This window comes from Lutra lutra, chromosome 17, assembly GCF_902655055.1.
Source record: "Lutra lutra chromosome 17, mLutLut1.2, whole genome shotgun sequence".
Classification (NCBI taxonomy): Eukaryota; Metazoa; Chordata; class Mammalia; order Carnivora; family Mustelidae; genus Lutra; species Lutra lutra.
Window position 1 is genome coordinate 28308885 of NC_062294.1, and position 27978 is coordinate 28336862.

A 27978-nucleotide genomic window follows, 5' to 3' on the forward strand; every position below is an offset into this window, starting at 1 on the left:
ACAGGACTTGTTATGATTGAAATTTTTATGGTGTATAGGACTTAGGATCTAGTATTTCTCATTTCAAAGAGTAACCTATTTTTTTTTTTAAGCGGTGACAGGAAACCATAGTGTACTGACCTGATTTAATGAAATTTGATTCCTAATTAAAGGAGAAAAAAGCCTCTTGGAAGGAAATCTAAAGGAGAGGCCTGGGCTACAGGGACCTTGATGATTGTGACTGTGTTATCACACATGCCCCACCAGCTGAAAGTCAGCTGCCTTAAGGATACTAACTATTACAACTTTGGCTAAAATTTGAGTTTTGCATTACAGTAATATCATGCCTGACATTTCATAAAGCTTAAATGCAAACAAGAATGATGAATCTCAGTCATAAATATGCAAACATATTCAAACCACGATATTAAAAAGGTAATATTACCTTTGAGACAAAATGGCAAAACCAGAATTTTTTAATTGCCAAGAATTTTATGTAGCAAGTTTGTTTATTCAAGTAACATAATAAAATAGGAATATTACATTGGCAGAAGTGGACTTCAAGAGCATAAGATATTATTTTAAGACAGTAAAACAAAGGGATCGTTTTCAAGACCCTCATAGAAAACTTTTGGTTTACAATGCTACTTTTTCATAAGTCATAGGAGTAATGTGTGGCTTTTCTATGATAAAAAGCAATCAGGGTACCTGAGTAGTACATCCTTCTCAGTGCATATGCAGACACTACTATAAAGAGGTATTTTTCTAATTACTTAAGCAACTGTTTTCAGCTCATTAAATATTCTGTCTACACAGCTTTAAGACACCAAAAAAGCAAACAACCCTATACACGGAAGGATAAAACATTTAACATCCAAATTCATTCACTAAATTAGAACACTCATAGCTTAATGTGTAAAACTAGTTTGAAATGATGACTCACCTCTTGTGACAAATCTCCCCCCCTTCACAAATGGCTTTTAAAAATGAGTTTGGGGGTAAATCGGCAATATATTCAGAAACACCACCAATACAAGGAGACCGAATTCAAAGACAGAATTCGGAAATGAACCAACTATTCTTTTTTGTACATCGCATTATATAAATTGATACTCTGTTCAAAATTTCAAATGCGGGCGACATTAACAATAGGTATGATGCGTGACATCCAATAAAAACGGCACTTGGGGGAGATTACTGTGTCACCTGAGGGAAAGATGTCACTGCCTAGCTTTTTGCCAGGGGGTTAAGCTATTGCCTCACCTTCTTCAGGAAGCCCTACATTCTGAACTACCCCAACTCAAACTAGGCTCCGTGGCAAGTGATTCATGTTCTCACCAGGCAGGCAGTCATGGTTACCTGCAATAAGGCAATTCCCACTTAGCCTTTGGCCATAGCCTTGCTCTTTAACACAAAGATCTAAACTGTAGAACGATATGATTTCCTTAGCAGGTGGGTAAGGAAATCTGCAATTAAGAGGATATGAGATCTAAGAAGTCTCATCGAATTAACGGGAGCTCTCCCTTCCAATCCATCATATTCAGTGATCCAAGAAACTGAACTAGAAATGAAAGAATGCATCTGGGAAGTTAGAGGCATAAGATCCCGCAGCGTTCCTATTTCTGGAATGAGAAGGGATTCGAATAACACTACCACTTCATGTCCTTAGAGGGAAGTAGATTAAAGAGTGTTCACACTTTTTAAAACTCTCTGCAGCATTGATTAATGTTCATCAGTAAATAAATGAGATCATTTCATTCATTTGCATTTGCAAATTAAAGTGGAAAATCCATAAAAACATCTTTGTCACCAGGAAACCCCTCGGTACAACACAACATAACATAAAAGATAGGGAATATTACTTAATAATACACATACATGGATAAAAGCATTTTAATAAGAAAAGCTACCATTTTTTTAAAAAAAGCTCTTCATCTTAAACATCATTACTCAGAAATCACTTTGAAAACACTATCAACAAATGCCTTCGCAATTTCAAGGAAAATCCTTCCCTTATTGTGAATATTTGCTTTCAGTCATCTTTTTTGTCTGAGGGGCTCTCGTCATGATTTTCGGGGCTGACTTTATTGCTGGCGAACAAGGGATTTGGCGGAACTTCATTCGGTAATGAGAACACGTGGCACGTCTGGAGGTCTAGGTAGGTTGTAAATATTTTAGCGTATTCTGGATGCTTTAGGGCAAAACTTTTAAATTCCTCTGAAAGGGAGGGAAAAACAAACAAAATCCAATAAACAGAGGCGAATCTTCTTTTGGCATGAGACAGATTCATATATGACCTTAATAATACAATTATCACCAAATCTTCTCACTCTACTTTTAGAAACTGTGCAGCCACTTTGCAAGATGATTTTTCCATTATCTAGAAAAGCTGAGGACTCACATACTCCATGACCTGTTCATTCTATTCCAAAGTATATAACCTAGAGAAATGTGTGTCTGCCGTGATTGGGGGACATGCCCAAGAAAGTTCACAGCCACAGTTACTTATGACAGGTGAGAAACGGAAACCACTCAGGTGTTTGTCAACAGCAGAAATGGAGACTTGTAGCATTTTCATGGGACATAAGGGCTTTACAGCAATGAAGAGGAAGGAACAGCTGTGTTGTAACACTATGGATACACCTTAAAGCCATAATGTTGAGTGAAAACAGCCAAATACCAAACAACATATACTATGGGAGCCCCTTCTATGAAGTTCAAAAACTCAGGCAAAACAAACACATAATACTTAAAGACTTTGCGGTGATGTGCTGAAAAGTAAAGCAAGGGAGAGTATTCTTTTTAAAGTCAGGTCAGCCATGCCCCCCTGTAGGAGAGAGGAAGGGGCTGTTGCTGGGAAAGGGAGCACGGGGGTTTCCAGAGTTCTTGAAAAGCTCTATTTCTTGACCTCAGCAGTAGTTACACAACTGCTTGCTTTATGAAACCCTGTTACCCTCTGTGTTTATGTTTCATTTAGTTTTCTGAATGGCTACCATTTTTTTATAATACAAAATGTTTAAAAATGCTATTGCCCGTGACTTTTTCTTACTGGTTTTTAAAACTATTTTCACCCTTCATTCTGGTATACAAATACACAGTCTTGAAAAGCTGAGCCCTGACTTCTGAGCAATAAAGGCAAGTAGAACATACAATATATAATGATCATATCACAAGACCTTGGAGTGGTGGGCCCCTTTCTGTCTTGGGTGTTTTAAGTTTAGGAACTATGGTAGAGCTATAGAAGGCTAATTAAGTCAACCAGCAGAGTTTGAATATCGAGCCTCCAATACTCTGGAGTTTCTGAAACGTGCTGCTCCCCTCCACTCTGAAATCCCTCTCTCCTCTTCTGTTTGGATGGAAAAAACTTTACTGAGCTTATACAGCAAAAGGAGCCTAGACTTTGAATCCGCAACCTATTTGGCTCTCTAATAAAAGGATTTTTAACCCCATGATCTACTTCTATTTATTTTTTTTAAATCCTCTGATAACCCAGAGTCTACTTCACAGCACGTTAGACTAACAACTCTTCAAGACAGAAGTAGGTCTCAGTAATAAGGAAGCCATTGGACTGAGTCCGAATCATTCCTTGCAACTGCGAAGTAATTTTGCATTCATAGACCATTTTATGTTTCCAAATCAGGCAAGCTACGACCATGGTCTTTAGATATTTTTTTCTCAACATCCAAAATAAAGGTTCATCTGCATGAGTCTGTCTCAGTGATGGAGGCACAGAGGACTTTTGTGGAAATGACACATGAGAGTTGATCTGCTGAAACCAAAGTCTGTCTTTCAAGACTTGGGATCTGTTCAAAAGATCAAGGTCTCTGTCTTTTTTGGGATGTCAGTGGCATTAAGAAGTAATTCATTTCCAAAAAAAAAAAGGTAACTCATTTCTAGAAGAAGTGCTGTGAATTGGCTAATCTGTGGGACTGTGGAAATCAATTAATTTATCTAAATGGAAAATTGAGAAGGAAAACAGTTTAGATGGTCATATTCCGACACATTTCAATAGTTATTCTTTCAAAAAATCTTACTTAAATAACTTTAAGCATTGCCGCCAGAAAGGAAACTGACATAATATCGGGGAGAGGGAGATATCGTGTGTATTCTAAAACTAAAAGATTGAATTCCAAAAAACAAAGATCTCCCTAAAAATTTGTTATAATCAACAGGTAAAGTTATGACTACCTAACAAATCATTTGTGGTGTAACTTCCACTGAAATAGTCATTTCAAATAAGTGTTCCATATTTGGCAGCTCAGATCAATAAAGAGTCTTACTTGTGAAAGGAAAATGGACAGAGAATTAGTACACATGGGGTTTATGACTCTTGCATTTTATTTCAGTGTGTACTTCTCATTTTCCCTCCCCTCCCCTCCCTTCCCTTTCCATCCTTCCTTTCCCCTTCTTTCCTTCCTTCCTTCCTTCCTTCCTTCCATGAACTCAATAGAGTAAGTGCCCTAGGCATTTAATTACCTCAAACAGAATAAAGGGCATGCAGAATGATAGTAAAAAAAACAACAACAACAGAGTGTAAAAGAAGTATATGATCTAATTCTCCCATTCCATGAAAGTTAACAGCTAAAACTCTCTGAACACCATGAGGAAAGAGGCATTCCAGAGGAATCCCCTGACAGCCTATGGGAGGGGGTGAGGGCAAAGGCTGGGGGAAGAGAAGCCAATCTGACATGAATGACCACATCAAACCTAAGACAGGGAAACAAGTCAGCTAGGCGTCTCCACTCAGGTGTGGTTTTCTCAATTTCCAGGAAATACATGGAAACAGACATGTGGACCAAGCCATCTGGAGAAAGCTTGATCCCTGACGCATGGACCTGCCATTTGGCCATGGGGTCTTCTTCCGCCATGATGGTCCTGACCTCACAGGGGTGCCACCCAAGGGGCAGGAGAAAATGAGCCTATGTGAAGGCTTACTAAAGCTGCTAACGACAAACATGGTGACAGACGGGTTTGCTGCTGTAATTACCGTTGGTGCCCCAGTCTGTCCCCCTCTAGTGGAGTTACAACCATTCTAGTTAACTTGCTCAGTTTTGCTTGACCACAGTGAGAGCAGAAAGGAAAAGACCCTTCCAGGAGGGGCAGCTGATGAGAGGGAAGGTGGGAAGGGCAGCGGCTCTAAAACCAGACTCTTGGTTTTTGGATCCTGGCTCTGACATTCTCTAGCTGATGATAAGTCAAATTCCATAAATTCAATAAAATAATATTAAATGTGCTGATTAAGTAAACTTGCTGTAAAGATTTATTTTAAAATGTTTAGAAGAGTACTCAGCGTGTAAGCTCTCAGTAATTAGCTTCTCTTACCCCACTACTGCTACTGTTGCTGTCGTCATCATCATTCCTGCTATTTCTATGGTTGATTCAATTAAGGGAGGTAAACCACACTCCTGTGTGAGGGTTCATCCATAGTCTGGTTCCCCTCCTAGTGAACTAATGCAGAAACCAGACTGCCTACTCACCGTAGGACACAGAATCCCCCTGGGCTATCTCCTTGAAGAGACCAGAAACATCCAGGTCGGGCACCCCGAGGGCAGCCTGCAAAATGGTGGTAAACTCTTCCTCTGTTATGTAGCCGTCCTCATCAACATCAAAGAGCTGAAGGAAAGAGAAAATAACACATAAGGGTGAGCAGAGCAATATGGTACGGAATCATCTCGGAAAATAAAGTCTAGTAATTCGAGATCTGTTGTGCCAGGGGTGAGGGAGAAGTATCTAAAGGAAGAGGGGTCTTTGCTGCCCTCAAGACACCTGGCTTGGTCATGGGAAGAGACAGAAGGAAAGCACGGGGTACAACAACAGTGAGACCCAAGGGCATGGGAGTCCTGGGGAGAACAAGATGAATCCCATGAGAGAGGTCAGGGAAAGCTTTACCCATTTGACAGGTTGAGTTGGGTCTTAGAACACCGAGAGATACTCCTGGAACCGACCGGGGCTGGCAGTGACTGCTGGGGGCTCAGACCAGGGGGCAGATGGACAAGCAGGAATCAGGCCATGATGGCGGCAGGATGCCTCACCTCACCCTGTGGGATTATGACAGTGTGGCATTGAGAGTGTGGAGGATGGATTAGAGTCAGAAGTTTGGAAAGTCTAGAGGCGGGGAAAGCAATGAAGAGTGTAGGGGGTGGAGAAGCAGGAAGGATGGGAAGGGGCAGAATTTACGAGGGTGCAAAGGTGGGGCTTGGCTAGCAGTCGGGGCCCTGTGGGGACGGCAAGAAGGAGTGAGAGTGGCCTGCGGTAGTCTGGCTTGGGCCCCTGGGGGAAAGTGGGGTGGGCTCCCCAGAGCGGGAGATCAAAAGCTGGACCTGGAGAGGTTAGACTTGAGTCAGAGGTACCCGGGGGAGGTACGAGAGGGAGCATCTCAGCCCAGGAGAGCAGCTGAGGCTCGAGCCATGACTTCCGGTAAGTACTGCCAACTCTGGGGGGACTGGAGCTTATCTGCAGAGAATGCACAAAGTGACAGGAAGCCCGGGAGCAGCAAGGGTTCAAGTGTGTGTAGGGAAGAGGAGCTGGCAAAAAAAAAAAAAAAAAAAAGATTCAGAAGAAGTCTTCAGAGAGAACCGGAAAGGAGGATCGTGCCACTGGGACTCAGGAGGGCTTTCTGGAAAGAGGGAGACGCTCTGAGGGCGGTGGAGGCCCACTGAGCAAAACACCACAGTGAGGCCGGGCGAGAAGCAAAGAGAGTTGCTGGGATGGCAGTTAGGAGGTCTGGGTGCCTTGGGAAGCGCGGCTTCAGGGAACGGGAGGCCAGGTGGTCATGGGAGGCCGGGAACGGAGAGAGGTGAGCGGTGGAGACAACCAGCATGGGCTCCTGCAATAACAGGAAGGAGGGAAGGGGGGCATTGGCCAAGTACAAAAGGAGGCTGTCTTTAGGAAGGGAGAGTCTGAACATGTTTATAGGCCGAAAGGAAAAGGCAGTAGGTGGGACGGATTGAAAGTCAAGCAGCAAAGCTGTGATCGTTGTTAGATCATTACTACCCTATATTCAAAATCTTCTCCTGGGCATTCATGGTTTTAAATGATGCCAGCTCTGATTCCCAGCAGGCCCCGACCGGAAGTGTTCAAGTCACTGTCCTTGTATTACCTGATGACACCCTCACCACAGTCTTATGCTGGGCAGGTGCCGTCATTAGCCCTGGCTTCCCAACAAGAAAGCTGAAGCCCGAGACAGTTGGGTCCCTTTCCCAAGGTCACCAACTGGTCGGTTGTGGAGTTGGTATCCAAAACTAGGCAGGCAACAACTAGAGCGCTGGCCATTAAGGCCTCTGCTTCTGACCAAACACACGACCAGAGGCATTAGATAAGGTGTGATCATCACAAAAAGAACCACAAGCACAAACTGACTAGTGTTTTAACTGTCCACCAGGGCGGGAGAAAACACTAGCACTTGACGTTGTTGATTTGCTGCCCCAGCTGAGAAAGCAGGGGCTTGCTCATTCTCTGTCCCCCAGCCCCCATGTGAGGGACAAGACAGCCGCAGAGTGAAAAGTGGCTTAGCATTTGTTTGCACGAAGTGTAGCCCAGGGCTCTCTATGGGCTTGGACTTCCAGCAGTAACTGCCAGGAGATCCCCTCGATCCCAGTGCCAGCCCAGCCCATTCCTCACGGGCGCTAAGCTTTCCTGAGAGGCCTTCCATTCTGACACGATCCTCTGCACTCCATCTGTCAAGTCTGGTGCTCTGGTGGCTCTCCTTTCTGTGGAAAGTCCCTTCGTGTGTCCACACTAGGTGCTTTTCCTCTCTCTCCCTCTGGCCTCGTCATGACTGCCCCAGGCTGGGCCCCTCAGAGAAATGCCCACTTTCCCTCTGTTACGCATCACTCCCGATAGTCTCTCGGCTACAGGGTTCCCAGATCTAAGGTAAATCCCACACTCTGGGCCCTGGTAGGAAGCTCAAGAACCCAGTTTCCTTTGGGTAATGAGATCTGTCTGTTGCTTGGAATATGGCGGGACCCTCAGCCCAGACATCCTGTCTTTCCAGCAAGCACGTGGCTGTAGGCCCTCTGGACCCTCCCTGGAGTGTGACTGAGGGCAGAGGCAGAGGTGCTCACACTCATACACGGGGCCTGCGGACTTGCTGCCCCCGAGCTGACCCTGGAGCCCCCTCCCCGGCCTTAGGACAGATGTCTCGGCCATAGCGCATGCCTGTTGCTCACTGCTGAAGAACTCTAGCTAATCCTCTAGCTCTGCAGGTCTCTGTGACGATGAAATGGGCTCAGGGATGGGGAGTTCATTATGAAGGCCTTCCCAGATTAAAGGAAGTGACAGGGTCCTGTGCATAGAAAAGGACAACACTCCATTGAAAAATACAAGCGTGCCAAAATATTTTCAAAAACATCCAACACCCTTGAAAGAGAACGTGGCAAAAAAAAAAAAAAAAAAAAAAGCAACGTAGAGCATGATCCTTGTCTTACTGGAAAAAGAACTAATTATAGTTTTAAGTCCTCCTTGCTTCCCTCCTCCACACCAGACCAAGGTCTAGGCTAGAGAAAAATCTCACGACGTCTTTAAAAACAATAATTACTGGGCTCGAGGGCCAAATTTTCTATCAGATCTTTCATTGGTAAACCCAAACTGACCGTTTGCTCAGCTCAACTTATAATTACGAATACAATCCCAAAACACAGACAGAAATATCTGGATTGGAATAAGTTAGCTATGTGTATAATTTTAGGTTTTATGATGAATAAGTCTGTAAAAGACAAACGTTTTAAACTTGGAAAAAGTTCTGGCCCTTGCCTTATGACCATCTGCTAAGCATCAACCACTTAGTTCTTCACGGGCCTCGCAGTTAACTCAGTTTAAACCAATCTGAAATAAAAAGAAAGCCTGGGGACTCCTCTGTCAATGGCAGAATGCGGGAACATTCCTGAGGCTGGCCCCGGCGGCCTCTAAAACGTGACAAAGGACTCTTGGAGAAAGAGTGTCTTTCTAGAGGATAGAGGGGAAAGAAAACCTGTCAGAATCACAGTGGGATATTCTTCTCAGAAACCAGGAAGAGAGGAGAGTAGGAAACAGGAAGAGGGAAGGTCCTCGGGTGTCATGGCGGACGGAAGCAGAGAGACAGCCAAGTCAGGATGGGTCAGTATCTACAGCTCAGTACAGAGACAAGCAGGGAAATCAAGTCTTATTTCACTTGAGATCAAACTACACAACCTTAGGAACATCCTCCCTAAATATTAATTAGACACCTAATTAATTCTAATTAGTTCTAAGACTAATTAGAAGCCCCGTTTATCACAGAAAAATGAAAAACACATTTTGGGAGTGTCTCTTCCCCCTATCTCTTGGGCGTGGGCAGGATAAAGGGAGTCTGAGTCCTCAAAGTTCAGCCCTCCACCCAGTCCTGCTGGGGACAGGGTCTTATTCATCGGCCACCCCCTTCCCTGATGCTGCTGTGGAAATACACGTGATACTATGGGAAAACACACAGGGTGGGGACCTGGGATGTGTATCAGGAAGCTCATCGGATACCATCACCACACCATCAACTCCACCTGGAAAAGAGCACTTAAAATATCTCTGGCACACAGAGTGAGAAAATCAGGATAGATGGGAACTTTCCAGATGGTGAATTAGGCTGGCTGGTGACAGGTGGTATTTATTTATAAACTGTACTTTGGGACTTCAAAATGGAGAGGCTGGACAGAAATCATTTTTAAAGCTAATTTGTGAAATCACCTGCTCTCCAGTCTCGATGCCTTCCCTTGTGCTCAACTCGATGCCGTGTTTTCTTTATTCTCGGGAGCAACGGTCGTCATCACGTTACCCCCGTGTACACGGCACAGCAGATCTATAAACTCGACTATCAGATTTCACTGATTTTCAAATAATATGCTTCGCGTCAACGCTTGTTCACAAGGCAGACCGAGAGGCTTTCAGGGGGGCTGACAATACCTTAAATGCCACCTGAATGATGTCCTCCGTGTTGGCAGGGTAGCACAAGACAGCCAGGCCGATCACGTACTCGCGGAAGTCGATACTGCCGTCGTGGTTCTGTGGAAGGAGGGGAGAAATCAATTAGCGGGCCCACTAGTTGAATTACTACTAATCACAGCCCCAAAGGTGAAACCCAGGCATGTCACACAGCTCAATGTCATCATGCACTGAGCCTGCTTGGAAAAAAAAACTCTGCACTGAGAGCAAACAGCAAGCCAGGGGTCCACCTGTTCCCAATTCAGAAGGAAGAAAGATATATTTCTGCTTAGTAATGAGCAGAAGCATTTAGACGCAGGAGACCCTGAACTTATCTATACACCACAGGAGGTATTTCATGTTGGCAATGAAGAAGTCATTGATGATTCTAAGTCAGGCTGACCGAAAGCAGGGTTTCCTACGCATGAACCACTCACCTAGACAGGAACCCTGAGGACGAAGAGGGGAGAAGGAAAGAGAACTGCACACAAGCTCTATGATGATAATCCCAGGTGTCAGAAGCCTTTTGGCAGCCAAATCTTCAAGTGATGAATTCCCAGATAAAGTGTGAACTAGGAACAACAAGGCTAGCGCAGTACTTGACAGATGAACAAATGATGTTTGGCGTCAATAAGAGCGTAATCTTTAACTGTGACTAAGGATCGGCATCTCCACCATCAGGAGTTCCTTCAGGGCAAGGACTGGTTTCTTTGTGTGGCAGTGTGTTTCCACTGCTTAGCACACTCAGGCGCTGAAAACAAAGACTACCTTTTTCTCCTTGACCCTTACCTATGACGTTGGGTTCACTTTAAAACTAAGGCAAGTGTTCTTCGCTGAGGTTTCACAGATGAGCCTGGGGAAAGGGGAGGCCATGAAGCCCCTGACAAGGTGTGTAGTTTTGGTGTGTACATGTTTTTAGGGAAGAAAAATTGAAGCTCTGGCCTGCTCCTCAAAGCAACCAAGACTCAAAAGATTAAGAGTCGCTTTTATATTATTCCTTCATCTTACTGCAGGGTGGGAACTAAAAAGAGGAACAATTTAACTTCCCTTTCCTACCAGAGACCTTAGAAACAAAGATATTTTAAAGATTTCCCTTAAGGAACAGGGTTTATTCCTGAAACAACTCAGGTCAACTGACTTCCATTTTTGTCTGGTTATCTACAAAGGAGCTGTTTTCTTCCTTTTCTCCTCCCCCCACTTTTTTTTTTAAGTTTTATTTATTTATTTGACAGAGAGAGAGAAACCACAAGTAGGCAGAGAGGCAGGCAGAGAGAGAGGGGGAGGCAGGCTTCTTGCTGAGCAGAGAGCCCGATGCGGGACTCGATCCCAGGACCCTGAGATCATGACCTGAGCCGAAGGCAGCGGCTTAACCCACTGAGCCACCCAGGTGCCCCCTCTTTCCCCTTAAAAAAATATTTATTTATATGAGAGAGAGAGAGAGAGACAGCACACAAATGGGGGACAGAGGGAGAGGGAGAGATCTCAAGCAGGCTCCCCACTAAGCACGGAGCCCAGTGCAGGGATCGATCTCACAACCCTGAGATCATGACTTGAGACGAAATCAAGAGTCATATGCTTAACCCATTGAACCACCCAGGCACCTCTCTTCCTTTTCTTGAACCACTTTTTTTTTTTGGGGGGGGGAAGATGATTTAAAAAAAAAGTATCATTCACATCCAATGAAAAGCACCCATCTGCAGGGTACAGTTAATGTGTTTCGACAAATGTATTCACAGGGTGATCACCAACACAGTCAATAGCTGCATTTTCATGACCCCAGAAATTTTAGAGGCGGTGGAGTTTTAAGAGACATCGTTTCCTTCTTGGGCCACCGTCATTCATTTCCTTACACACCATCGAGGGCTGAGATGCCCCAGCAGCTCACTGAACCACAGACCTACTGCTCACGATAGATGCACTAGTTCCTCAATTGGCTTCCTCTATGAGGCAACACAGAAGTCTTGAATGGAAGGTCTGAAGAAGGAGTAGAAGAATGGTCAATGGATAATGAGGACGCAATCATAATTGTATGATTGTAAATACTTTTCTGAATTTATGTTGTCTATGGTGAGGCGTCCAATTTTCATCTATACCACTGACACAGAGGTCAAGCACCATGACTCATTTTGCAGATGGAGAAAGAGAAGTGTAAAGAACCCTTCATAGCACCACTATTCACAAAACAAGGTAATATTCTGGACCTCTAATACTCGTTAACAGTCTTATCTATGAATGGTTTTGACTGACAAAAAGCAGACCCTTGACAATCCCACGGGAAATTATAGGTAAGTTTTCATCTTAGTAATGGGAAGGGGAAAAAAGTAGCATGGAAATTATTCTCAGGTATTTTATTATCAGATCAATACAATAATACATTGTTAAGTTCCCCAATTCAGAATAATAAAACTTTGAACTGGAAGGAATCTTAGAAATAATCCATTCAACTAATTCATTTTAACTAATAAAAAAAAATGAGAGTCCTATGGTCCAGTAATTGCACTGCTAGGTATTAATCCAAAGGATACAAACGTAATGATCTGAAGGGGCACCTGCGCCCCAATGTTTATAGCAGCGATGTCCACAAACTATGGGAAGAGCCCAGATGTCCATCAACAGATTAATGGGTAAAGAAGAAGTTGTGTGTGTGTATACATTTATATACGTACCACACAATGCAATATTACTGGATATATACATACATAAACATACACAATGGAATATTACTCAGCCATCCAAAAAACAAAATCTTACACATTTGCAATGATGTGGCTGGAACTAGAGGGTACTATGCTAAATGAAATATGTCAGCCAGAGAAAGACAAATACTGTGTGATTTTACTTGTATGTGGACTTTAAGAAACAAAACAGATGAACATACAGGAAGGGAAGGAAAAATAAAGTAAGATGAAATGAGAGAGGGGGACAAACCATAAAAGACTCAACTATAGGCAATAAACTGAGAGTTGATGGGGGTTGGGTGGGAGGGCGAGGGGGTAACTGGGTAACTGGGTGATTGAGCATTAAGGAGGGCATGTGATAGAATGAGCACTGGGTCTTGTATGTTACTGATGACTAAACTTTCCCTCTGAAACTAATAGTACACTATATGTTAATTAATTGACTTTAAATAAAAAGAATGAGTCATAAGCTTTATTTGAGGTCACGAAACTTGCTATTACCATGAACTCCAATGAAAATTTAGATAATTGGACTCTAAATCATTCAAATTAAAGCAAGTAGCTTAATAAAATCCATTCAAAAACAGATAATTTAAAAGTAGACAACAAAACACACTCCTTTAATTTTTTTATTTCAAATCAGTTCCATGATAAAAATTATCCTTCAGATCTGTGGTTCTTTTCTTTAAAAACCTACTAAACTTTTCAGGAAGAGTCATAAACTTAAAAAAAAATCTAGACTTGAAAATATTGTAGGGCCACATTTCAAAGGAGGAGCCCAGCTTTCTGGAAGGAGACTCTAATCCCTCCATTATCTGTCCTAATCTGGAAGCCAGGACAGCCCTGAGTAGCAACTACGGATTTGTTTTGGGTCACTGCGAAGAGAAAGGATGACTGAGCCTGGCTGGAACTCTAGATGGTGGGGCCCACCCCTTCCCTGGCGGTCAGCAGATCAGAAAAGCACGGAAGTGAAAGTTGGGGGTCACTGTGATCTCCCAGCGCCCCCGCACCATGCTATCCCCATAACCACACGACGCTGTCTTCTCGGACCAGTGGGAAGGCAGACCACGTGTTCAGACATGGTCCATTTAAAAGTCCAGAAAGAACAAATGGTGGTGTTCCTGTGTTTGATTCTCAGGTAGCCATTCCTTGAGGCCTTTCCTATTTGGATTTAGTCAACATTTTCATTCTTACTGAACTGGATATATTTTACAACCTTCCAAGTCCAGCAACATGTAAGGATGCAGTTCTGAATATACTGAGAGATGGTAAACTCCCAAGGAATAGGTCTATATCATTTTTGGTGTGTTATAATTGATATCATCCCCGCAAAGGAGAGAAAATCAATGCCATCAAAACAATTCAGGGATGTTCACCTAAAAATAGAAGCTACTATGCAGCAGCCAACAGAAAAAGACTTTGAGTCTTTGAAGATGACTACAAATCCAAAAGAGTACTATTATCAAAATCCAGTAAATTCTCAGTTTTCCAGAGGAGTCTGGGAAGAGGTATTCTGTTTACTCAAATACGCTTATTAAGAGCGTATTTCCACCCACATACATAATTGCATTACCAATTTTCTCAGAATTAAATTGCTTTAATCCACTTAGCATTAAACACAGACACTTTTAAGAAGTAATTCTGAAAGCACCTCAAGATCAAGAGACGTGTTAAATATCAGGGCCCTGCAGGTGTATCAGTGAATATTTTTTCAAGGCCCCAGCATGGGTTAGCTGTGCAATATTACTGATGAAATCTCTGGCTTAAAAAAAAAAAAAAACAAAAAAACAGTTCTTAAAAATACATGCACCACTACTCAAGACATTTAAAATGTGACCTTTAAGATGATGTATACATTTCGAATATTCTTGGAGGTCTGCTTTTCTTAGGTACACAGCATACGTGCGTCAAGTACAGACCTACGTTCTTTTTCCTGCTGTTACAGGTTACAGAGTCCTGTGGATCACATTAAGATAAAGGTGTTTTTCGAAATCATATGGGGTATTTTGAAATTTAAAAGATGGAGACTGTGCAACTTCACATGCTTTTTTTTTTTTTTTTAAGATTTTATTTATTTGGCAGACAGAGATCACAAGTAGGCAGACCAGACTGGCAGGCAGAGAGAGAGGAGGAAGCAGGCTCCCTGCTGAGCAGAGAGCCTGAAGTGGGGCTTGATCCCAGGACCCTGGGATCATGACCTGAGCCGAAGGCAGAGGCTTTAACCCACTGAGCCACCCAGGCACCCCTTCACATGCTTTTTAAAATTGCTGAGTATTATTTTCAACTTACTACATCGATGGTATTGCTTCATGTTAGAAATGGAAAGATCATGGGATGGAATGATATGAATCAAAGACCCTTGTCTCAGCCTGTAAGGAGGCTTCCATGTAGAAATGGCAAAATAAAAAAAAAAAAATCATCAGGTAAATACTCTTCCCCCTTAAATTGAAAATGTGCCTTGAAAATGTCAACTACTGGATAAAAACTAAGAAGTTCAATCACTCGTCAGGCTCTCGGTTCTACGCGATGCCAAAGTTTTGAGTACTTGACAAAGTCCGGAGTTTAGACTGGATTTTCTAGCATTTTCTCTAATGTCTGGGGTGATCTGTACAAACGTTATACAAATCCAGAAGAGAACAGAAGGGACATGGAGGTGACTTCAGGATGTTTTGCCCTGGGCGGGCAAGAAGGGAATCGTAAGAGCAGATAATCCCTTGACCCGAGGAGCAAGAAAAATACTTACCACCACCCCCAGCATGATACAACCACCTTAACTTTCATAAAATATTTAGAAATAACTGAGGACCACCAGGGTAAGGCTCGGTTGCCCTTTCTGCAGCCATTATGTGGAAAGGTTAAATAATAAACCTAATATTCTGAGGCCTTAAAAGGCACCTTGGCAGCTCTCCCCTTTCTTGGCTAGATGCCTACGCTCAGGCCTGACATACGAATGGGCTGATTCTAACATGGGGATCCTGAAATTAACGTGTGTGGTTGTTGGTAGCAGCCTCCTTCTGATATGAGCATAGGTGGCTGGGCAGCCCACCGGAGCGAGCTTACACGTACAGGTCCCTCGTGGAAGGCGGGTGTGGTCTCTGGGCCTGACTCCGCGCAGAAGTATACGCACGTAGTGTTGTATAAATATCCCATGATAGTGACGATGGTGACGATGGTGAGTGCGGAGGCCGAAAGCCAACCTCTCCTAACTGGCCCTGGGGATTTCTCACCTGCCGCTGCGGACTGTTAACAGAAGAGTGACATCAGTTCCAGAGTTAAACTTTCCTTGAAATGGGTCAAAAGAGGAAGGAAGAATTGATCTTCAAACTCAGGAGGACCCTCTAAACTAGCCTTTGGAGAGAGAGGGAGGGCACTGAGAGCCAGAGAAGCCAGAGCCGTGGGAACCAATTCAATAGCAGGGCAGGGGTGGGGCGGGGGGGAGGGAGGGTTACTGAGTCCTTGCATACACAGCCCCAGTGGTTCAGTCTACTTGCCTAGCTGGGCATTCTGGATTCTGCCCGCCCCATCATCACCGTCTGAATCAAAATGACAGAGCCAAACCAAGGGCCATACACAAGCAAGGAACAACTGCCCAGGCAGGTGACCTTGGCTGCTTACTGGAATCACCCGGGGAGCTTTAAAAATACTCGTCTCCGGGCCCCACCTCGAAAGATTGTTCTTCAACACATCTGGAGTGGGACTCAGCCGTCAGTATTCCTAAAGAGCTCTCCCTCTGAATCACGGTCCGGACTGAGAACCCCTGTGACACTCAACAGTACTTAAACATCTTTATATATCTCTATATTCCTTTATATATCAAGTAACTGATCACTCTATGCTCCCCCCAACACTTTTTTTTTGCTCCTTTGCTTACGTTTCTTCTGTCCACAGTTTCGCAAAAGGAACAACAACAACAAAACATTCCTAGCTCTGAGGCAGGGCAAGACACGACAAGAGCCAGCCAACGTGCGTTGGGCAAGCCTGATTTTGTATGAAGCATGTGAAGAATGATTGAGACTGACATATTGGGCTACGGGTCCACCCTTCATTCCCCAATGCCCTGACCCTCTTTACAAATACATCAAAACAAAACAAATTTGCTGCATGCTTATTTTACTAGAGAAACAGGACTAAAGAATTCTGGAATTTCAGACAGTCGCTCCATTGTTAAAAACTCATATATACTTCCCTTACGTGACATTGCTTCTTTTCTCCTTTCTTAATCTGTTTCTATACAGTTAAATAGGCTTCCAGGAAAACACTTTTTCTTTCTCTTTTTTTCCTCTCTCTTTTTTTCATAATGGAAAGACCAGATATGAAATTAAGAGAAAAACAGATTCTCAACTTCCCTCCTCCTCACCTTTTTTAAAGGGAAAACTAGATCTCTTGAGGGCTATCTTGATTTACTCCAGGGTTTTCTTTTTTCAAGATTTCATTCTCAATGACAACAAGTTTCCTGCTCCTTGGAATTCACTCACCAAATAAGCAATGCCCTATTAAAATCTATTCCAAGGGGGCTCTACCCCATGCCCCCCGACCCCATACATACATCCCTACACATCCAGTATCTCACAGAGCTGACATACAAACCACTCAGAACATTTCTCATTTAAAAAAAAGAAAATCTGTTTTAACTCAGCACCAAAGGGCAGTCCCAGTTCAGAAGCATGCAGGGAGATATATGAGCTCGCAGGAAATGACAGCTCTGGGACAGGGTATCAGCCGCCGTGGGGACGGGAGGGCGAGGCTGTCCGGAGTCCCGTCCTCAGGGAGGGGCCGGCTTCAGGAATACATGGTCAGTTGCAGCCAGTCTTGGAGGGATACTTGAACCAGACCGTCTGCGTCCCTATCCAGGGATCTGAAGGCGCGGAACATAGCATCCAGGCGGACCAGACAGCTGATGAAGTTGTTGAAATCCATGCTGCCGTCCTCATCAGCATAGCGGCGGATGATCATTTGGTAAAGCTGCTCATTTAGCTGGAAACCCGCTGCCTGCAGGGCCTCGCGCAGCTGGGAACTTCTCAGGAACCCAGAGCGGTCCCTGTCATACTGCCTATAAACACACTGCCACTTCTTGATGTTGTTCCAGAGGTACTTAAATTCTTCAAAGCCCAGCTTGCCGGTCGTGTCACTGTCCATCACGGACACGATGCTCCGGCAGGTGTCAAGGCTAAAGCCGTCGGTCTTCAGGTCCTTGTGCTTGGAAAGGACTTTGTTGAGAATATTCATTAAGTCGGTGGCACCCACCTCCATGTCTGGTCCTGCCAGCTGGGCAAACTGCTGTCGAAACCGACGAACTTCCTCACTTTCATTGGCCTCCACGGTCGTGAAATGCTGCTGAGTGGGAGGCGGTTCTGGGGTGTACTGAGCTGCCGCGGCCTCGCTGATGAAATTCACGATTCCTCCAACTATCCCTCCGAGATTTCCTCCTCCTCCTCCTCCTCCTCCTCCTCCTCTTCTTCTCTGACCGCCTCCTCTAAGAAGGCCTCCAAGAGCTTCTCCAAGACCTCGATCGGCCCCTTCCAATAAAGCCTTTGCAAGAAACATGCTTTTGGTTTGACAAGCAAGTGTGAAAGCTGCTGGTGTCTCGGAGGTGGTGTGGAGAGAGTTGAAATGGAGTCTCATTAGCTTCCAGGTGGAAGAACTGGCTTTTCTGTACCTGCTTCCAGGGGACCACGCCCCATAGTGCTGTCTCCCCTCCTACTGAAAGCCTGACTTCCATTAGGTCCTAGCACCTGCCTGTTTTTAGAGGGCCTCAAAATATTCGTGAGTCATTGTGCTTATGACGAATTATAAGAAATACTATTTTTTTTAAGATTTTATTTATTGATTTGGTAGAGATTACAAGCAGTCAGAGAGGCAGGCAGAGAGAGAGAAAGAGAGAAGGAAGCAGGCTCCCCGCTGAGCAGAGAGCCCGATGCGGGGCTCGATCCCAGGACCCTGAGATCACGACCTGAAATGAAGGCAGAGGCCTCAACCCACTGAGCCACCCAGGCACCCCAAGAAATACTACTTTTAAATGTAATATATTAAAATACACATTCACACCTTTCTCTACATCACTGATTTCTCAGCACCTGAAAGATGATAGGTGTTTTCCTAACCGGGGAAGCTAAGTGACTCCAAGATATCAAGAATTTCTTTTCTAAGGAATATTTATTGTTAGTGCAGAATGGGATTCTTGGGCATTGGAGGCTGTTTCTCCGATCCCTTTCTTTTAGTGAAGATTCCCCAAATCCAATGCTCTTAAGAAAAACCTGGAAGGGGAGGTTTTAAGATGCAGGGTCCCCCGGTCCCATCCTCACAGAGTCTGACTCTATAGTCTGCTGTGGCCCTAAGGATCTCCATTTCTGGAATTATTTTTGGAGTATAACAGACACATAGAAAACCTTACAAGTCACAACTGGAGAGCTCGGAGAAGTTCACACACCATACACACCTATGTGATAACGGCCAGATCAAAAGATAGAATATGGCCATGCCCTAGAACCACCTCCTGCTTTCTAGTTACTCTTCCCTCCCCAGGGTAACCATTATCTCAACATCGAACACCATCAACTGATTGCTGTGCCCTGAACAAACGGAACCAACCAGGAGAGACTTCTTTGTGTCTTGTTTTTAAAAATTTAAATGTTTTTAATTTAAATGTCTAGAAACAGGGGCGCCTGGGTGGCTCAGTGGGTTCAAGCCTCTGCCTTTGGCTCAGGTCATGATCCCAGGGTCCTGGGATCAAGCGCCACATCTGGCTCTCTGCTCAGCAGGGATTCTGCTTCCCTTTCTCTCTCTCTGCCTGCCTCTCTGCCTACTTGTGATCTCTGTCAAATAAATAATTTTTAAAAATAAATAAATAAAAATATAAAATGTCTAGAAACTGTGGTGAAGTACACATAACATGTAATTTACCGTCATAACTGTAAGAGGTCAGTTGAGTGGCATTAGGTACATTCATATCATTGTGCAACCGTCACCACTGTTCATCCCCAGAAACTTTTTCATCTTCCCAAACTGAAGCTCTGTCCCCATTAAACAGGAACTCCCCGTTCCCTCCTCCCACTAGGTCCTGGCAGCCCCCGTCCTACTTTCTGACTCTATGAGTCTGACTGCTCTAGGGACCTCACATCAGTGGAACCACATAGGATTTGTCCCTTCATGACGGGCTTCTTTCACCTAACGTAATGTGTTCTGGGTCCATCCATGTTATAGCAGGTGTTGGGATTTATTTCCTTTTTCAGAGCTAAATAATATTCCACTGTATGTATAAGAAACATTTGGTTTATCCACTTGTCTATTGGTGGATGCTTGGGTTGCTTCTACCAGAACTCTCAGATCATATAGAGTAATTTGGTTTTTTAAGTTTTTGAAGAACCACCATACTGTTTTCAATAGTAGATACACTATTTTATATTCCTATGAATAGTGCACAGGGGTTCCAATTTCTCTACAGCCCAGCCAACAGCCCGCCCTTCCTTCCTTCCTTCCTTCCTTCCTTCCTTCCTTCCTTCCTCTCACCCCTCCCTCCCTTCCTTCCTCCCTTCCTGACTGGCCATCCTAATGGGTACGAGGTGGTAATATCTCATTATGCCTACTTCACAATAATTCAATCTCATTTGTTAAGAATGAGGACTTGGATTCAGTGTTTAGGAGACGAAGGCAAATACATTAGGGTTGCTGTGCTCAAGGATTGGGAACACCCACCAAAAACTAGTTGTAATTATAACCTGATATCTATATTCACATTTCTACTATTTTTTAAAAAGATTTTATCCACCCACTTGTCAGAGAGAGAGGGGGAAAGAGAGCACATAAGCAGGGGGAGCAGCAGGCAGAGGGAGAAGCAGGCTCCCCACTGAGCAAGGAGCCTGATATGGGACTCGATCCCAGGACTCTGGGATCACGACCTAAGCCAAAGGCAGACACTTAACTGACTGAGCGACCCAGGAGTCTCCCACATTTCTATTATTAATACCAAACTATTACATTTGTATATAGTATTTTTTGGTATTTAAGTTTCACAGAATTCCTCTGAAAGACAAAGTATCTGTGATAAGGAAAGAAAGACTCAGGGAAGGTGAGCTACTGAGGAAAAGTGGTGTGCTCTATTATCCAGGACTGTGGGTACCCAAAAAGGGAGTGATGAATTCTGCCAAGGAGAACACTGACCTACACAAGAGATAACGCGCAGGCCTGACTACGGCCAAGCCAGAGCTCTCTGAACAGACAAGGGATGTGAAGGGAGAGCACAGCAAAAATGCAGAGGAGCTAAAGGCTGTGTGGTCTTTAAGAAACAGTGAAACGTGATGATGGTCCATTCTGGGCTCAACAGCAGAGAGAGGCAGATCCGCAGAACGGACTTGGGCTAGAAAGGGCTTTGAACTAACTGCCGCGTGATGGATGGTCTCTCAGTGGGAACTCTCCAGGCTCGAATGTCAAGTCAAAAGGAGAGAAGATGTGAAATTACACTGTAAGCTGTACAATTTCTAGAACTGAACAACCACCCTTGTAGTAGCTATCGTTAGGGAGAGAGCAGCAGCTGGGAGACCTTGCTCTGTTCAGGGCACAGGAGCAATGTCTCCTTCCACCACACCCTGTGGTTTGTGTAAAACTCTCCAACCACTGGTTTTATGCCACAATGACTCCAATAACTGGTCTCCTGGGCCCAATGAAATGGCCTCTGTGAACACCAAAGGCCAAATGTCTTCCTTCACCACACAGAAGAAAGCGCCCCAAGAGGACTGTCCTCCTTTTAGGGGATCACAGGGCCATCTGGCCTCAGAGAGATGTAAACCCATTCACAGGAGCTTCTCTTGGAGGACATTACATGGACTTTGTTTTTATAATATTGCAAATTAACTTGATAGCAACCACTGCCACATAAAACAAGCCTCCTCGTGCCCAACTGAAGTGGTTTTCCCTGAGGTTTAAATCCGATTCCTCTCACTTATTTCCTATGACGATGGAGGGCGTTTGGCTAATAGTTTCTCATAAGCCATCTTGGAATAAAAGACTCTTATTAGATTAACAAACCTTTTCTTCTCTGGACCATTGAATCCCCCGAGGCTATTTATTAGAACATTAATAACATCTTGGGTTGCCATCTGGGGGAACTCTACTGTCCAGATCGGGACGGAAAAAGAGTAGGGAAAGAGGACACATCTGATGGATGTGAAGGGGGAAAGTTACTGAATATAAAAAAGTAAAGAGAGAAACATGAACGCTAGTAGCCACATTCCTCATAATGGCCTCAAGGTAGAAACAACCTGAATGTCCACCAACTGATGCATAAATAAAACACAACATGTCGGGGCACCTGAGTGGCTCAGTGGGTTAAGCCTCTGCCTTCGGCTCAGGTCATGATCCCAGCGTCCTGGGATGGAGCCCTGCATTGGGCTCTCTGCTCAGCGCCCCCTGCCCCAGCTCTGCTTCTCTGCCTACTTGTGATCTCTTCCTCTGTCAAATAAATAAATAAAATCTTAAAAAAAAAAATACAACGTGTCCATATAACAGAGTACTTTTTGGCAAGCAAAGAGGACAGATCACCTATACATGCTACAGCATGGGTGAACGGCAAAAACTTTAGGCAAAATAGTCAGAATCCAAACACAGGAGACCATCTACTGTACGATTCCGTTACATGAAACGTCTGGAAAAGGCAAATCCACAGAGACCAAAAGTCTCTCTTCTAGACCAGGTCTCGAATCACACTAAAGGACTAACAACCCTGCTGTGGTTGCCTAGGGCTGGGAGAAAGCTGGTGGCAGGATCTAACCCTTAATGCCACCAGGGCACTCAGTGGGGTGCTGGAAATGTTCTCAAGCTGATTTATGGGGATGGTTGCACAACTTGGCACATTTACTCAAAAAATCATAGAACTGTAGGTTTGAAATGGGTGAGCGATAGGAAGTATAAAAAATGCCCTAAGAACCCACGTGTGTGTGTGTGTGTGTGTGTGTGTGTGTGTGTGTTTATCAGCCAACAGTGCAGGTTGAAGTAAAAAGGACACGGACCAGCCATTCTAGTCTCAGTCCTACAACTAACCAGCTGTGTAGCCTCTAGCACTCACTTCCTCTCTCAGGCTGGCTGCCTTCTGCAAAATGAGGAAGGTGGGCAGTTGGACGTGAAAGGTCCCTTTAGCTCTAGAATTTGGGGAGTCTAGATCCTCACGTGTCCTGAAATGGTGGCGATGGCATTTCTTTTCCTTCTCCAGCCCAAGTATTCTCATGCTGTATGTTGAATGAATTTAACCTTCCTTTTTCTTGGGTATGGTTCCACCCCTTTTAAGGATATACCCTTATCCCCGCTTTGACTTATCGTCTGGTTTTCACAAGTATTCTGGGTGGCATCCTATCAAGTATGGTACCCCTCCAAACAGAATGCCAAGGCGGGGACAGTGCTGAATCCAGAAGGACATACAGCTCCCACTTGCTGCAAAGCCTTTCTGTCAAGAGGGGCTTTTGCCCAACTGCGGCATGATCTGGACCAGACCTTCCTAATTTATTGATGAGGATGTCATGTTGGATGAAATCAAAAACCTTTCTAGAGCCCATACAGATAATATCTATTTCTTCTTCTTTATCATCTTCGACTGTCACTCTATCATAGGAGGAAATTAAATTGGTCTGACACAATTTGGTCTTTACAAAGCTCTGTTCTTTCCTCCCTTGTGCTCATGGAGGAGGACAGACATTGCTCACTTGTGCTTATGAAGAAAAAGTTAAGCTTTAACTCCTGCAGCCTCCTTCCTGTTCCTTCTAAGCATCTCCCAATTTTTACCTCTAGATGGAGATTTCTCATGTAACAACACTCGGTGAGAGAAAATACTGTAATGGGCAAAATGGAGGAGCTAAGTCAACCTGGGACATGGACAGGGAAATGGTCAGACACATAGGACCACCGAACATTTAGGACAACGCGTACAACAACATAGAAAGAAGAGTATAGCCTTTTTCTGTCAATTGCTTCATGTAAGTTATGGGTAGATTTCACATAACAAATGCTGATGAACTGAGATTGCAATCAATAGTTCTTTTCACATGAACTATGAAATACTATATTACAAATCAAACCTGAACTGGAAACTTAAAGGATAGAAGACTTAACTGTTGGTTACTGTTCACCTCTGCCACTGAAGACAGAAAGCAGCCACAGGCAATACATAGACAAATGGGCATGGGTGTGTCTCAATAAAACTTTATTAGCAAAACAGGCATCAGGCTGGATCTGGCCCAGTCTGCTGTAGTTTGCTGACTGCTGCTCTGTTTCCGAAGCTGATGAAAACAAAGCAGGTTGGTAAAGTTTAAGGACTGATAGATGGACTGTAGTCAGTCCTTAGAGTGACCACCGTTTAGTTGGTAGGGAACCTCCCATCTGATTTAAAAGTGATCCTCTAAATCTTTCTTCTTGTCTTCTCTCTCTGCCTCTGGCTGATACCCTCCCTCGTTTCTACTGGTCTCATACTATTTGTCTTCACAGACTAGATAGACTCCTTTCTAACTCCTCAGCTATGTATAATCTAGCACGAGCTCATGCCTTTTTTACCAATAACATTGCAAAACAGACCATCACCTGATAAAATTTAGATAAGTGGTTGTTCTTCCCATTCTGTAAAATAATTTTGAAAACCGTCACGATTTTCCCTCTCTCGGCCTTCTAACGTGTACTTAGTTCTTCTGGCATTTACTACATCCTTTGTTTAACTGTTAGGCAGGAAAAGTGTGTGTGCCTTAGCACTTTGATAATCCAGCATTTTCGGCTATTGTAAACTTCTGTAAATCTTTTACCACCGTTTCACATTATGTGGAATGAATGCGTCTCTTTATCCTAAGTTCTTTCCTGCCTGCCTAGTTCTTGGTATTAGTTCCAGCATGAAATCCTGAGTGCCAAGAATAACAAGCATCTTTGCTTGCCCCTTCCTGTTGAAGAGGGCAGGGTGTTATAGCGTGCAGATTTTCTGCTTGTGCTGAGAGTTGGGACAGGGTACTTTTGTGGCTTAGGTGACTGCGGGTAAACGGAGAGATTTTTCTGAGTGGGCTACGATGAACTTTTCTCTTCGATTGTACAAGCTTCCCTGAAAGTTTTGGACCATAAGTGCTATAAAGTAAAAAAATATTTACTATCTGGCTCTTTACAGGAAGAGTGTGCTGACCCCTATATGTGGCTTGGTCATCAGTGCGTGGGCATATGGGTGTTGATGAAATGTTAAACTGAGTCTATCAGGAGGTACAGTTAGAGGAGATGGAACTTGCTGCTAGTAAGAGGTGAGAGGCAGATAACACGGTGCCTAGTCAAGCCAGCACCAGGGGCGAGCTACATCCTGAAGCATTTGAGGACTCTGTCTTACAGGTACATCAGAGACTGCTGACTCAGGAACACAGCTCTGAAGGAGGGCTCAGGGGACAGGCTTGCTGTCACAAACATCCTGAGACATGGTTAGAACTGGAAAAATGACTGTGTTATAATGACTTCGGGTTAGTTAGCGATGTTTCTTAATCCCATTAAAGAAGCTTCAATCCCTTCCGGAGTGCTGGCAAAAAATCTTGTATTTAAAACTGAATTAATGAATATAAAAAAATGTCAAGACACCGCTGTTTTAAACCATTGTCTTAGCCTTTAGCTCTGACTCATCTGGACATCTGACCCATCCAATGCAGAGAGTTCAGGATACGTCCATAAAAAATAAAGAAGCAAAATTCAACGCAAAGATAAAAATGTTCATTCATCTTTTTCAGAGAGATAGGATCTCTCCAAAGGCAATGATCCTAAAAACTAGGGAACTACGCCATGCTTGGGATGGCGAATGTCATGTTTTTGTCAGACCTTACTTGTCTTCAGATTCCCCCAAGAACCTGAAAGGACATGTCAGGATGTCAGCAGGCGCTGAAGAGACAGTGTATTTTTTAGCGACAAACTGAGACAAGACCATTATGAAGTCTTTCTAGACCAGCCAAGACTGTACATGGGAAGAAAGAGTTAGGGAATGTGGAGAGATTTTCAGGTCTTTGTCCCATCCCCCAAATCCCAACACAACCTCATTAGTCTTGGGGGAAGACAGAGAGGCTGAGGGCAGCTGTCGGCACTGCAAACATTTACAGCTGTTGGAAGACCCACAGGAACACCCCACCCTTTCTCGTTCCCGCCCTTCCTCCCCTGAACCCCCACCCCTCATTAAGCATAGCGTTTAGCAAGATAAGCTACTTGGAGAGAAACAAACTGGCATTACTGAACTTCTCCTCTTTCCCGTGGAACATTCCCCAGCTAGATGACTTCAAGAGACCAAGAAAACAAGCCTAGCCTGGGAGTTAAGTGGGTATGTGCTCAGGGCGTGGCAACAATTGCATAATTCGCCTTCTCAAAACAAAGCACATCTTCACAGGCACAGACATGCAGAAAGGTTAGAGACGGAAAAGGAAAGACAGACAGACAGACAAAGACAGAAAGGAGAAAGAGGAAAAAAGAAAGGAGAAAAGGAAAGGAGAGAAAGGAAGGTCCCATGCCTGAATCCCTCATTCTTCAGGCTATTTTCTCAACGTTCCAGTATGTTAGAGATAAAAAGAAAAGTTGCTGGAAAGACCATCTCGCGGTCTCCAGTGAGAGCCAAGTCACACTATACAAAGTCACACTCATGGTTGTAAGTGGCATGTGCGCTAGTGGAAGCTGTCCATGCAGAAATGTGATTGGCCAACTTCACTGCCAAGGCTCGCTGTATCCTCTAGTTCCGAGTGAGTCAACCCGGCTAACTGGGGGTTATTTTAATCCTTGTCCCCTCCCTTCCCTACTCCCAAATCTTCCCATCCTTAAGATTACCAGAGAAACGACAGGGGTCATCAGCTACCAAATGACAGAACGGGTGTCATGGAATTGCCAGCAATGACACTTTGACATCTGAAAAGGGACGGCAACCTCCACAGATATAATTTCCAATTTTGATGGAAAATCCTGATGAACCCGACGTCTGAGATATGCTCTGAGTTTCCTCCTTAAGCCCTCGTTTCATGTCCCATTCCCCCATCTCCTGTCCTTGTTTGTCGATCCCTGCCATATCCCTTCCTGTCACCAAGTTCGTATTTATAGAAGCTTCGTATAAAATTACTTGCCTGGTTTCTGGAGCCAAAAAGGAAGACGAGACAACATGAAGCTCGCAGAGAGACTGGTAATAGTACCAGTAAGAAGTGCTTCTATTTTCCCAACTTGCGCAGTTATAGCCAATAACTTACTTCTCCTTTCTTCTAAACCTTCATTACACCTTCTAGGAGTTCAACTGCAGTGGCACACGACTGTTTCCGGGACAAGGGAAGATGGTCTGTGTGCTGTAAGCAAGCCAAGAACAGGGGACCGGGCACTCCAGAGAGAAGAAGATTCCTCCCCTACATCAGGTTGAAGGATGGTTCATCTCAGAGGTCAGAGAATGAGTCATTAGGATCATGAGAACCCAGTGCTCTGGGTAAAGAGAGAGAAAAAAAAAACAAACCGTGTCCTGGTTTCTGTCATCAAGCTATGATTTCTTTGCAAGATCTTTTCCCAAAGGTCCATAGAGAACCGAGACTTCTGGAGCCAGCCAGGAAGGAAAAAGCCCGGGTGAGCCCATCTCTCCTTTCGATTACAATTAGAAACTCTAGTCAAAATACAAAAGGCAACCACCTCTGGACAAAATGCTGTAGAAGAAGGATTGGTGAGGAGAGCCAAAACTAAAGAAAAATCAGTAAGGCAGGATAACCACGGAGGACTGAAGGCAGCAGGACCTCATCGCTAACCTGTTGAAAGGGAAGGACTCTCGTGTCAATGCTATTCACAACAGAAATATCCTTTAAGGGGGCACCTGGGTGGCTCAGTGGGTTAAGTCTCTGCCTTCGGCTCAGGTCATGATCTCAAGGTCCAGGGATCGAGCCCCGCATTGGGCTCTCTGCTCAGCAGGGAGCCTGCTTCCTCCTCTCTCTCTGCCTGCCTCTCTGCCTACTTGTGATCTTTCTCTCTGGGTCAAATAAATTAAAAAAAAAAAAAGAAAGAAATATCCTTTAGGAATGCATGCAAAGTAAAGTCACCCTCAGATAAGACAGTAACAAGATCACAATCCTAAATCTATACTCCCAGGGAAACGAAAGCCTAGATTTACACAAAAACCTACAGAAGAATATTCATAGTTTGTATTCATCATTGCCCCAAACTGGAAACAAACTGAAATGCTCCTCCATTGGGGACAGGGGACTCCGAGAATGGGGCGTCCATACAACAGAAGGCCACTCAGCAAGGAAAGGGGGACACATTGTTGATATGTGCGATTGCATGGCCGAATTTCAGATGCGTTATGCCAAGTGAAAGAAGCCAGACTCAGAAAGATCTACACTATCTGATTCCATTTACATGGCATCTACAAAAGGCAAAGCTATAGAGGGGGAGTGATTGC

At 44.2% G+C, this 27978-nt stretch overlaps 2 protein-coding genes across 2 annotated transcripts in view; both read right to left on the reverse strand.

The window, feature by feature from the left end:
• Positions 1 to 459: 459 nt before the first annotated feature.
• LPCAT2 (lysophosphatidylcholine acyltransferase 2) overlaps positions 460 to 27978 on the reverse strand; it is a 66614-nt gene continuing 39095 nt past the window's right edge. The window contains exons 12-14 of the mRNA XM_047711558.1: positions 9889 to 9987; positions 5457 to 5592; positions 460 to 2196 (exon numbers count right to left, since the gene is read on the reverse strand). Of these exons, the coding sequence (XP_047567514.1) occupies positions 2012 to 2196; positions 5457 to 5592; positions 9889 to 9987 (420 nt within the window). The 3' untranslated portion in view covers positions 460 to 2011. The remainder of the gene's footprint in view (positions 2197 to 5456; positions 5593 to 9888; positions 9988 to 27978) is intronic.
• Positions 16627 to 18381, reverse strand: CAPNS2 (calpain small subunit 2). The gene has a single exon (XM_047711559.1). The coding sequence runs from the start codon at positions 18204 to 18206 to the stop codon at positions 17364 to 17366; it is 843 nt and encodes a 280-aa protein (XP_047567515.1). The 5' UTR covers positions 18207 to 18381; the 3' UTR covers positions 16627 to 17363.

Coding starts and splice junctions, on each gene's coding strand:
- CAPNS2 (XM_047711559.1), bottom strand. CDS start 18,206: ATGAGACTCCATTTCAACTCTCTCCACACCACCTCCGAGACACCAGCA.